Raw genomic sequence first — 13,941 nt, forward strand, 5'->3', positions numbered from 1 at the left:
GGAAGGTAATATAATACAAGAGATAACAGTGGATGTTTTCTATTCCTATCTTGGAAGGTAATATAATACAAGAGATAACAGTGGATGTTTTCTATTCCTATCTTGGAAGGTAATATAATACAAGAGATAACAGTGGATGTTTTCTATTCCTATCTTGGAAGGTAATATAATACAAGAGATAACAGTGGATGTTTTCTATTCCTATCTTGGAAGGTAATATAATACAAGAGATAACAGTGGATGTTTTCTATTCCTATCTTGGAAGGTAATATAATACAAGAGATAACAGTGGATGTTTTCTATTCCTATCTTGGAAGGTAATATAATACAAGAGATAACAGTGGATGTTTTCTATTCCTATCTTGGAAGGTAATATAATACAAGAGATAACAGTGGATGTTTTCTATTCCTATCTTGGAAGGTAATATAATACAAGAGATAACAGTGGATGTTTTCTATTCCTATCTTGGAAGGTAATATAATACAAGAGATAACAGTGGATGTTTTCTATTCCTATCTTGGAAGGTAATATAATACAAGAGATAACAGTGGATGTTTTCTATTCCTATCTTGGAAGGTAATATAATACAAGAGATAACAGTGGATGTTTTCTATTCCTATCTTGGAAGGTAATATAATACAAGAGATAACAGTGGATGTTTTCTATTCCTATCTTGGAAGGTAATATAATACAAGAGATAACAGTGGATGTTTTCTATTCCTATCTTGGAAGGTAATATAATACAAGAGATAACAGTGGATGTTTTCTATTCCTATCTTGGAAGGTAATATAATACAAGAGATAACAGTGGATGTTTTCTATTCCTATCTTGGAAGGTAATATAATACAAGAGATAACAGTGGATGTTTTCTATTCCTATCTTGGAAGGTAATATAATACAAGAGATAACAGTGGATGTTTTCTATTCCTATCTTGGAAGGTAATATAATACAAGAGATAACAGTGGATGTTTTCTATTCCTATCTTGGAAGGTAATATAATACAAGAGATAACAGTGGATGTTTTCTATTCCTATCTTGGAAGGTAATATAATACAAGAGATAACAGTGGATGTTTTCTATTCCTATCTTGGAAGGTAATATAATACAAGAGATAACAGTGGATGTTTTCTATTCCTATCTTGGAAGGTAATATAATACAAGAGATAACAGTGGATGTTTTCTATTCCTATCTTGGAAGGTAATATAATACAAGAGATAACAGTGGATGTTTTCTATTCCTATCTTGGAAGGTAATATAATACAAGAGATAACAGTGGATGTTTTCTATTCCTATCTTGGAAGGTAATATAATACAAGAGATAACAGTGGATGTTTTCTATTCCTATCTTGGAAGGTAATATAATACAAGAGATAACAGTGGATGTTTTCTATTCCTATCTTGGAAGGTAATATAATACAAGAGATAACAGTGGATGTTTTCTATTCCTATCTTGGAAGGTAATATAATACAAGAGATAACAGTGGATGTTTTCTATTCCTATCTTGGAAGGTAATATAATACAAGAGATAACAGTGGATGTTTTCTATTCCTATCTTGGAAGGTAATATAATACAAGAGATAACAGTGGATGTTTTCTATTCCTATCTTGGAAGGTAATATAATACAAGAGATAACAGTGGATGTTTTCTATTCCTATCTTGGAAGGTAATATAATACAAGAGATAACAGTGGATGTTTTCTATTCCTATCTTGGAAGGTAATATAATACAAGAGATAACAGTGGATGTTTTCTATTCCTATCTTGGAAGGTAATATAATACAAGAGATAACAGTGGATGTTTTCTATTCCTATCTTGGAAGGTAATATAATACAAGAGATAACAGTGGATGTTTTCTATTCCTATCTTGGAAGGTAATATAATACAAGAGATAACAGTGGATGTTTTCTATTCCTATCTTGGAAGGTAATATAATACAAGAGATAACAGTGGATGTTTTCTATTCCTATCTTGGAAGGTAATATAATACAAGAGATAACAGTGGATGTTTTCTATTCCTATCTTGGAAGGTAATATAATACAAGAGATAACAGTGGATGTTTTCTATTCCTATCTTGGAAGGTAATATAATACAAGAGATAACAGTGGATGTTTTCTATTCCTATCTTGGAAGGTAATATAATACAAGAGATAACAGTGGATGTTTTCTATTCCTATCTTGGAAGGTAATATAATACAAGAGATAACAGTGGATGTTTTCTATTCCTATCTTGGAAGGTAATATAATACAAGAGATAACAGTGGATGTTTTCTATTCCTATCTTGGAAGGTAATATAATACAAGAGATAACAGTGGATGTTTTCTATTCCTATCTTGGAAGGTAATATAATACAAGAGATAACAGTGGATGTTTTCTATTCCTATCTTGGAAGGTAATATAATACAAGAGATAACAGTGGATGTTTTCTATTCCTATCTTGGAAGGTAATATAATACAAGAGATAACAGTGGATGTTTTCTATTCCTATCTTGGAAGGTAATATAATACAAGAGATAACAGTGGATGTTTTCTATTCCTATCTTGGAAGGTAATATAATACAAGAGATAACAGTGGATGTTTTCTATTCCTATCTTGGAAGGTAATATAATACAAGAGATAACAGTGGATGTTTTCTATTCCTATCTTGGAAGGTAATATAATACAAGAGATAACAGTGGATGTTTTCTATTCCTATCTTGGAAGGTAATATAATACAAGAGATAACAGTGGATGTTTTCTATTCCTATCTTGGAAGGTAATATAATACAAGAGATAACAGTGGATGTTTTCTATTCCTATCTTGGAAGGTAATATAATACAAGAGATAACAGTGGATGTTTTCTATTCCTATCTTGGAAGGTAATATAATACAAGAGATAACAGTGGATGTTTTCTATTCCTATCTTGGAAGGTAATATAATACAAGAGATAACAGTGGATGTTTTCTATTCCTATCTTGGAAGGTAATATAATACAAGAGATAACAGTGGATGTTTTCTATTCCTATCTTGGAAGGTAATATAATACAAGAGATAACAGTGGATGTTTTCTATTCCTATCTTGGAAGGTAATATAATACAAGAGATAACAGTGGATGTTTTCTATTCCTATCTTGGAAGGTAATATAATACAAGAGATAACAGTGGATGTTTTCTATTCCTATCTTGGAAGGTAATATAATACAAGAGATAACAGTGGATGTTTTCTATTCCTATCTTGGAAGGTAATATAATACAAGAGATAACAGTGGATGTTTTCTATTCCTATCTTGGAAGGTAATATAATACAAGAGATAACAGTGGATGTTTTCTATTCCTATCTTGGAAGGTAATATAATACAAGAGATAACAGTGGATGTTTTCTATTCCTATCTTGGAAGGTAATATAATACAAGAGATAACAGTGGATGTTTTCTATTCCTATCTTGGAAGGTAATATAATACAAGAGATAACACTGGATGTTTCTTGTTACTCCTCCTAAATGATAATATGATAAGCCAGGAAATGTACGTAATAACCACATCATGTGAGTTAACAGTGTATACAATTGTCATGTGAGATAAAATGATACATTATGTGTCATGTGATGCCGGAGTAACCCGGGCAAGATACTGCAGTGGATGGTCCCAGCTTCATACTTCAGTTATATTTGTCCTTCCTTTTGGTTGTACTCGCACTTTGCACTTGTATTTTGCAACATTATAAAGACTGCCGCATCTCCAATGTTGTCCTTAACCTTTCTGTTAGCAGCTGTAACCTCCTTCCTATTCCATCTCCCTTATGTTGGGGATATAGCTTCCTCCACTGTGATATATGCTTGCCTGTGTGTGTGTGTGTGTGTGTGTGTGTGTGTGTGTGTGTGTGTGTGTGTGAACAGTTCGTTACGACATGGGATGGTGAGTAAAACACATACGAGAGCTTTTAAGTCATTCTTCTAACGTTTACGCTTGTGCAGAAGTCTTCATCAAATGACCTATAAGACACAAGGCTACTCGTCTGCACAACCCCTCAACAGCGAGTTCCTCGCCGGACGCGCGCCGCACCGCGTCCCTCCTCCCTACGGTCGGTCGCCTCCCACACTTCCCCCAGTGTGTCCCCAAACATTCTGTCTGTGACCGCCACTTTTACCTCTGTTCTGTCTCCTCGTAGAAAGCCCCCACGACTGTTGATCAATTCTTCTGTGCATATGTAGGCTGCTTCCAAGGCTATGCTCACTTGCCTGAATAGGCCTTAAAATAATTTCTTTAACCTCCTGCCACCTTGGTAGGTGTCCAAGCTTACCTTTGTAGATAACTAATGTATTCGATATCCTGCAATGACGAATATTAACTTTATATCCGCCAATCCTTCTGGCCGTACGTCGCCCTGTTTCCCAATAGTGTATGGCCGGACATCCAGAACATGGTGTACTGTATATCAAGATGTCGTTGTTAATACTTTTACTTCTTTTAATACATCACCTCACTTCATCCCTGATGAGGGAAGAACATTTATTTCCATCCTTTATAAGTATCTATCTTCATTCGAGGCCTTCCTTGAAATAGGCGCAATGATAAAGCTCACATTTGCCACTCTTCTGTGCTCAACATTCCTTCTTCGCATATTCATTGCGCTATTAACCTTCTTCTTGAGTTTGATTAACAATTCTTTAGGGTAACACAACTCTGAACGAATGTCTCACATATCTATTCTCTCCCTCCATACGCTCATCACTGCATTATCTGATCTGCAGTGAAAAGAACCAATCAATACTCAAGACTTTGTTCTTTCGTTATAGGCCAAAATAAAGTGAACAGACTCATTCTGACTGGTATTTTCATCATGCACTGCGAACTATGGACCCTGGTCAGACCTCCATATTACCGGAACCACGAGGGATAATTCTCCATTCTCTTCTTCTGTAAACTATAAATCTGCGCTCAATTCTTGATTTGCTGTCCTTGTTGGTTTCCTTAAGAACTATCATCATTGCGTCATTCACGTATTGTACCATGTGACACCCCTTGCCATGAACTTGTGGTTACTGTCAATCTCCAAAGTTTCTCTATATAGGCATACTTCGCCAACACTAAATGGGAAGCCATGGCTAGGCCGCTGTACTTTCTGTACTCTTCCTCGATGAACGTAAATGCTCAAAGACTTACACACAAGAGACACTAATTCCACATAGTTTGTTTTTGATACCAGTAGCTCCTTCCACCGGTAGGTTAATAAATAAAGCTTTGATATCGAAGCTTGTAAACTTTATATTTTCAAAATCAATATTTTTCAGTATTAGATTCGATGAATGCTTCCGGTGTATTACACTGTAGCGTTACTTTGTTGTGCCTTACCTGCACCGACTAGGCTATGATCGCCCCGAATAGGGAAATGACTATTCGAATACCTTTCGTCTTACATCCATGAGCAACGGTATCTAGAGCGGTTAAATCCCATCTGGCTCATATTACCAGCAGTCAGCATTTCACAGAACCTTACTGTACAGACTCGGAGGTACATGAACACGAATATAATATGATATCGCATGTGAACATGCACTTTCATAGAACACATGATACCTTCCAACTGCCAGAATTCGAACCCAGGACCTATTGCGTAGTAGACGGGAGTGCCAACGGCAAGGCTACGATCACCCCTAATACGGAAATTACTATTCGATTAGGATACAAGTAAACGAATACCCTTTGTCCCACGTTCATGAGAAACAGGGTCTACATCGGTCAAATCCCATCAGGCTCATGTTACCAGCGGTTAGCATTTTACAGAACCTTACAGTACAAACGTGGAGGTATATGAACCCGAATATAGTGCATATGAACGCGCACTTTCATTGAATACACAGTACCTTCCAATTGCCTGGACTCGAACACAGGACATTTCAGTGCAGACGAGAACGCTAATAGTTAGGTTATGATCGCCCATTATAAGGATATGACTGTTCGATTACAAGTATTCAAATACCCTTCGTCTCGCATCCATAAGCAATGGGTTTATACCTGGGCGATCATAGCCTAATTGTTACATTCCCGAATACCACGCAAAGTTCCTGGCTTCGAGTGCTGGCTGTTGAAAGGTATTATGTATTCTATGAAAGTGCACGTTCATATGCACTACATTCTTGTCATATACTTGTTCATATACCTCTGCGTTTGTACAGTATGGTTCTGTAAAATGCTAGCTCCTGGTACTTTGAGCCTGATGGGATTCGACCGGTGTAGACCCCGTTGTTTATGCATGTGAGACGAATGGTATTCGATTACTTGTAATCGAATAGTCATTTCCTGTTAGAGGCGGTCATAGCCTAGCCGTTTAGAGTTCCCGTCTACCACGCAAAAGGTCCTGGGTTTGAATCCTGGCTTCTTGGATGGTATTATGCGTTCTATGAAAGTGGTGTTCATATGCACTATATTCGTGTACATACATCTCCGCGTTTGTACAGTAAGGTTCTATAAAATGCTAACTGTTGGTAATGTGAGCCTGATGGGATTTATCTGGAGTAGACCCCGTTGCTCATCGAATAGTCATTTCACTATTAGGGGCAATCATAGCCTACCTATTAGAGTTCTCGTATACCACGATCCAGGTCCTGTCTTCGAATCTTGATTTTTGGGGGGTGTTATATGTTCCATGAAAATGTGCATTCATCAGTATTGTATTCGTGTGTGTGTGTGTGTGTGTGTGTGTGTGTGTGTGTGTGTGTGTGTATCATATATATATATTCTTTCTTTTAAACTATTCGCCATTTCCCGCGTTAGCGAGGTAGCGTTAAGAACAGAGGACTGGGCCTTTTTTGGAATATCCTCACCTGGCCCCCTCTGTTCCTTCTTTTGGAAAAAAAAAAAAAAAACGAGGGGATAGGGGATAGGGGATTAAGAATACTTCCCACGTATTCCCTGCGTGTCGTAGAAGGCGACTAAAATGGGGGGGAGCGGGGGGCTGGAAATCCTCCCCTCTCGTTTTCTTTCTTATATATTTATATATATATATATATATATATATATATATATATATATATATATATATATATATATATATATATATATATATATATATATAATATTCATTTATCTATTATACTTTGTCGCTCTCCCGCGTTAGCGAGGTAACTCAAGGAAACAGACGAAAGAATGGCCCAACCCACCCACATACACATGTATATACATAAACGCCTACACACGCACATATACATACCTTTACATTTCAACGTATACATACAAATGCATACACAGACATATACATATATACACATGTACATATCCATACTTGCTACTTTCATCCATTCTCGTCGCCAACCCGCCACACAAAACTTTCCATGGGATTAGCCCAGACGCTTCACATGCCCTAGTTCAATCCATTGACAGCACGTCGACTCCGGTATACCACATCGTTCCAATTCACTCTATTCCTTGCAAGCCTTTCACCCTCTTGTATGTTCAGGCCCCGATCACTTAAAATCTTTTTCACTCCATCCTTCCGCCTCCAATTTGGTCTACCACTTCTCCTCGTTCCCTCCACCTCTGACACATATAGACTCTTTGTCAATCTTTCCTCGCTCTTTCTCTCCATGTCACCAAACCATTTCAATACACCCTCTTCTGCTCGCTCAACCACTCATTTCATTTCCAACTCGTCCACCCTCCTCCGCAGAACCCTATCTAACTCATGCCTCGCAACCGTATAACACTGTTGGAACCACTATTCCTTCAAACATACCCATTTTTGCTCTCCGAGATAACGTTCTCGCCTTCGACACATTCTTCAACGCTCCCAGAACCTTCGCTCCCTCCCTCACCCTGTGACTGACGTCCGCTTCCATGGTTCCATCCGCTGCCAAATCCACTCCCAGACATGTAAAACAATTTACTACCTCCAGTTTTTCTCCAATCAATCCTACTTTCCAATTTACTTGCACCTCAACGATACTGAAGCCTATAACTTTGCTCTTATTCACATTTACTCTCACCTTTCTTTCACACACTTTACCTAACTCAGTCACCAACATCTGCAGTTTCTCACCCGAATTAGCCACCAGCGGACAACAACTGACTCACCTCCCAAGTCCTCTCATCCACAACAGACTGCATATTTGCCCCTCTCTCCAAAACTCTTGCATTCACATCCCTAACAACCCCATCCATAAGCAAATTAAACAACCATGGAGACATCACGCACCCCTGCCACTAACAGACATTCAGTGGGAACCAATCACTTTCCTCTCTTCCTACTCGTACACATGCCTTACATCCTCGACAAAAACCTCCCAATTCTATTAGCAACTTACCTCCCTCACCATATACTCTTAATACCTTCCACTGAGCATCTCTATCAACTCTATCATATGCCTTCTTGAGATCCATATATGCTACAAACAACTCCATCTGTTTTTCTAAATATTTCTCACATACATTCTTCAAAGCAAACACCTGATCCACACATCCTTTTCCACTTCTGAAACCATACTGCTCTTCCCCAGTCTGATGGTCTGTACATGCCTTTACCCTCTCAGTCAATACCCTCCTATGTAATCTCCCAGGAATAGTCAACAAACTTATACCTCTGTAATTTGAGCACTCCCCTTTATCCTCTTTGCCTTTGTACAATGGCACTATGCACGCATTCCGCCAATCCTCAGACACTTCACCATGAACCATACATACATTGAATATCCTCACCAACCAGTCAACAACACAGTCACCCACTTTTTTGATAAATTCCACAGCAATACCTTCTAAATCCACCGCCTTGCCAGCTTTCATCTTCCGCAAAGTTTTCACTACCTCTTCTTTGTTTACCAAACCATTCTCCCTGACCCTCTCACTTCGCACACCACCTCGAACAAAACACACTATATCTGCCACTCTATCATCTAACACATTCAACAAACTTTCAAAATACTCACTCCATCTCCTTCTCATTTCACCATTACTTGTTATTACCTCCCCTTAGCCCCCTTCACCGATGTTCCCATTTGTTCTCTTGTTTTACGCACTTTATTTACCTCCTTCTAAAACATCTCTTTATTCTCCCTAAAATCTAATGATACTCTCTCACCCCACCTCTCATTTGTCCTCATTTTAACCTCTTACACCTTTCTCTTGATCTCCTGCCTCTTTCTTTTATATATCTCCCAGTCATTCGCACTACTTCTCTGCGAAAGTCGTCGAAATGCCTCTCTCTCTCTCTTCTCTTTCACTAACAATCTTACTTCTTCATCCCACCACTCACTACTCTTTCTAATCTGCCCACCTCCCACCTTTCTCATGCCACAGGTATCTCTTGCCTAAGCCATCACTGTTTCCCTAAATACATCCCATTCTTCCCCCACTCCCCTTACATCATTTGCTCTCACCTTTTTCCATTTTGCACTCAATCTCTCCTGGTACTTCCTCAAACAAATCTCCTTTCCAAGCTCACTTTCACCACTTTCTTCACCTCAACATTCTCTCTTTTCTGAAAACCTCTACAAATCTTCACCTTCGCCGCCACAAGATAATGATCAGACATCCCTCCAGTTGCACCTCTCAGCACAGTAACATCCAAAAGTTTCTCTTTCACGTGCCTATCCATTAACACGTAGTCGAATAACGCTCTCTAACCATCTCTCCTACTTACATACGTACACTTATGTATATCTCTTTTTTTTAACCAGGCATTCCCAATCACCAGTCCTTTTCCAGCACACAATTCTACAAGCTCTTCACCATTTCCATTTACAGCACTGAACACCCCATGTACGCCACTTATACCCTTAACTGCCACATTACTCACTTTTACATTCAAATCACCCATAACTATAACCCGGTCTCGTACATCAAAGGTGCCAACACGTTCACTCAGCTGCTCCTAAAGCACTTGCCTCTCATTATACATATATATATATATATATATATATATATATATATATATATATATATATATATATATATATATATATATATATATATATATATATATATATCACCAGCTTCTGCAGTATCTCACTCGAATCAGCCACCAACGCTGTATCGTTGACTACTCGTGCACATGCCTTCCACCCTTAGTAAAGGAGAAAGTTGAGAGTGAATATAAGATCAAGGTTATTAGGTTCAGTAGGGTTGAGGGACAAGTTAATTGGGATGTAAGTTCGAATGGAGAAAAACTGGAGGAAATGAAGTGTTTTAGATATCAGGGAGCGGACTCAGCAGCGAATGGAACCATAGAAGCGTAAGTCTTCGGGTAGGAGACGGGGATGAAAGTTTTGGGAACGATGAAGTATGTGTGAAAAGAGGCAACTTTATCTCTAAAAGCAAAAATCTGTTTGCTTGAAGGAACAGCAGTTCCAATAATGTCGTATGGTTGCGAGGCATTGGCCATAGATAGGGTTGTGCGGAATGTTTGAGGACAATATGTGGTGTGAGGTGGTTTTATTAAGTGATGAAAGAGTAAGAAAGACGTGTGTAATGAAAAGAGTGTGGTTGAGAGAGCAGAAGAGGGTGTGTTTAAATGGTTTTTGAATATGGAGAGAATGATTGAGGAAAGGTTAACAAAGAGGATATATGTGTCAGAGGTGGAGGGAACAAGTAGAAGCGGGAGACCAAATTGGAGGTGGAAGGATAGAGTGAAAGATATTTTGAACGATCGGGGTCTGAACATGCAAGAACGTGAAAGACGAGCAAGGAAAAGAGTGAATTGGAACTTTGAGATAAACTGGGGTCGACATACCGTCAGTGGACTGAACCAGGGTATGTGAAACGTCTGGGAAAACTATGGAAAGATCTGTGGGGCTTGGATTCGAGTAAGGAGAGGAGGATTCGGTGCATTATACAAAGGGTTCGAAAAATAGGGAAAAAAAAAAGAGATACGAAACAGATACAAGAAGATACTGTCGTTATTACGTTATTATTGCTAGTAGTACTTACTAGATATTATCATTTGATAGTAGATGTTCAAGTGAGATTACCATGGAGGCCCATAGCCATGGTTTAAGTAAAACCCCTTAACTCAGACATTGATGACCCAACTGGCCAATGGACTGACAAACTTACTTTGACTACTCACATTCCTGTGGGCAAAGGAAAAGCCAATAAGCTTTTCACATGTAATACCTAAATAGAATGACATGGATACACATAACCTTACAATCAAACATGTGTAAGCATGGGGTGACTAGAATCTTGCTATCTGACTAGTTGCAACCCTACTAACATAATCATTGTTCAAGGGTCCAAGAACGTTTACTTAATATTAGATATTAGTCTAAGACAACTCACCGTATCAGAAATACTGTGGCATACATCCTAACACAAATGCTAATTGTAACTAAACATCCTAATTCACAATAGCAAGGGAGTTCATGTCCTCTGGTGCTGAAAGTTCACTTGAGTGTGTAACACATGGTCTTAGTTGGATTCTTAGCTGGACTGCAGCCAGGTCTCTGGGCGTGAAGAGTCTGTGGCCAAGCAATGGACCTTCGCCCTACACGTAAGGTCGGTCCGTGTTTTCGTTTCCTACAACGGCGCTGGATCAATCTCGCCAGAAGCAAGTCCTTAATACTACAACTCCTCGACTTCCACAACTTGCTCGTCCCACAAAAACTGCACTCCTCGCCTCACACAAGCTGCCCGGAATTTCTTAGTGGATGTTGAATGCTATTCCCTCCTGGGATGGGTCACTGTCTCCAAGGAGGTTGGGTATTCAACCGACTGACACTGCGTCTCGTCTGCTTACTGCGTGACTTGAAATCATGTTGAGTTGCCAAGGCGATCATTTCAGTTTCCCTGGTTAATTACTTTACAATGTCGGTTTGTCACTTTTCCACACTCGATACATTGTCGTGGTGACATTATTTGAAACTGTATCAAACTGTATCTTCGTAACTGATCAAGGTAAACAGCACACTTTTGCACTTGGCGTAATCCTATATGGAAACTGCAATGAACGAGGACATGTCCCGAACAGCTTAATTTCTATAATCAACCTACAGCTATACTTATGGTACATGCCACGGTTGCTTTACGTGCTAATTTCTCACATTATTCTTACAATATCCTTACTAGCTAAACATCAGTGCAAGAGTACCTATAATTGGCATCTTCCCCCCACCCTATCCCACAGCCGCGGGAGGGATGGGGGGGATCAGTAGGTGGTGTCGGCCCCTCGCTGTTGACCCGGGGCACCGATCAACCAACATATGATCTCCCTCCTCTAGTAATAATGTATATTCTTAGTTTTAAGATATAATATTCCCAACATCAAATAACAAGTAGAAGTCAAGGATACTATATAGGTTAGAGAGATATGACAACACTGGCAACCATCTGCTTCCTTGTTGAGTGACTCCGTCTGTGTTTGTTTTGCGATAACTTATGCACACAATCAAATCTCGCCTTCTTCAACAATACTATCCTCTTACACACACACACACACACACACACACACACACACACACACTGTTGGAACTACCATTTCTTCAAACATACTCATTTTTGCTTTCCGAGATAACGTTCTCTCCTTCCACACATTCTTCATCGCTCCCACAACCTTCGCCCCCTCCCCCACCCTGTGACTCACTTCCGCTTCCATGGTTCCATCCGCTGTTATGACCACTCCCAGATATCTTAAACACTTCACTTCCTCCAATTTTTCTCTATTCAAAATTACATCCCAATTTACTTGTCTCTCAACCCTACTTAACCTAATAATCTTGCTCATATTCACATTTACTCTCAACTTTTTCCTTTCACAAAATTTTCCAAATTCAGTCATCAACTTCTGAAGGTTTCACACGAATCAGCCACTACAGCTGTATCATCGGCGAACAACAACTGACTCACTTCCCATGCTCTCTTATCCCAATTAGACAGCATGCTCGCCCCTCTTTCCAAAACTCTTGCATTCACCTCCCTAACAACCCCATCCATAAACAAATTAAACAACCATGGAGACATCACGCACCCCTGCCGCAAACCAACATTCACTGAGAACCAACCACTTTCCTCTCTTCCTACACGTACACATGACTTACATCCTCGATAAAAACTTTTCACTGCTTCTAACAACTTGCCTCCCACACCATATATATATATGTTCTTAATACCTTCCACAGAGCATCTCTATCAGTTCTGTCGTATGCCTTCTCCAGATCCATAAATGCTACATACAAATCCATTTGCTTTTCTAAGTATTTCTCACATACATTCTTCAAAGTAAACACCTGATCCACATATCCTCTACCACTTCTGAAACCACACTGCTCTTCCCCAATCTGATGCTCTGAGCATGCCTTCACCCTCTCAATCAATACCCTCCCATATAATTTCCCTGGAATACTCAACAAACTTATACCTCTGTAATTTGAGCACTCACTTTTATCCCCTTTGCCTTTGTACAATGGCACTATGCAAGCATTCCGCCAATCCCCAGGCACCTCACCATGAGTCATACATACATTAAATAATCTTACAAACCAGTCAACAATACAGTCACCCCCTTTTTTTTAATAAATTCCGGTGCAGTACCATCCAAACCCGCTCCATTGCTGGCTTTCATCTTCCACAAAGCTTTTACTACCTCTTCTCTGTTTACCATAGCATTCTCCCTAACCCTCTCACTTTGCACACCACCTCGACCAAAACACCCTGTATTTGCCACTCTATCATCAAACATTCACATCACCACTGCCTGTTATCACATCCCCATTAGCCCCCTTCACTGATGTTCCCATTTGTTCCCTTGGCTTACGCACTTCATTTATACATCTCTCAGTCATTTGCATTATTTCCCTGCAAAATCGTCTAAATGCCTCTTTCTTCTCTTTCATTAATAATCTTACTTCTTCATCCCACCACTCACTACCCTTTCTAATCTGCCCACCTTCCACGCTTCTCATGCCACAAGCATCTTTTGCACAAGCCATCACTGCTTCCCTAAATACATATAATTCCTCCCCCACTCTCA

General features: G+C 39.3%; 1 protein-coding gene across 1 annotated transcript in view; it reads left to right on the forward strand.

Annotated features, from left to right (window-relative positions):
* LOC139764959 (uncharacterized) overlaps positions 1-11,470 on the forward strand; it is a 34,440-nt gene extending 22,970 nt beyond the window's left edge. Inside the window, exons 4-5 of the mRNA XM_071692017.1 lie at positions 10,991-11,083; positions 11,328-11,470. Coding sequence (XP_071548118.1) covers positions 10,991-11,083; positions 11,328-11,470 — 236 coding nt within the window. The remainder of the gene's footprint in view (positions 1-10,990; positions 11,084-11,327) is intronic.
* The last annotated feature ends 2,471 nt before the right edge of the window (positions 11,471-13,941 follow it).

This window comes from Panulirus ornatus, chromosome 52, assembly GCF_036320965.1.
Source record: "Panulirus ornatus isolate Po-2019 chromosome 52, ASM3632096v1, whole genome shotgun sequence".
In the NCBI taxonomy this organism is placed as follows: Eukaryota; Metazoa; Arthropoda; class Malacostraca; order Decapoda; family Palinuridae; genus Panulirus; species Panulirus ornatus.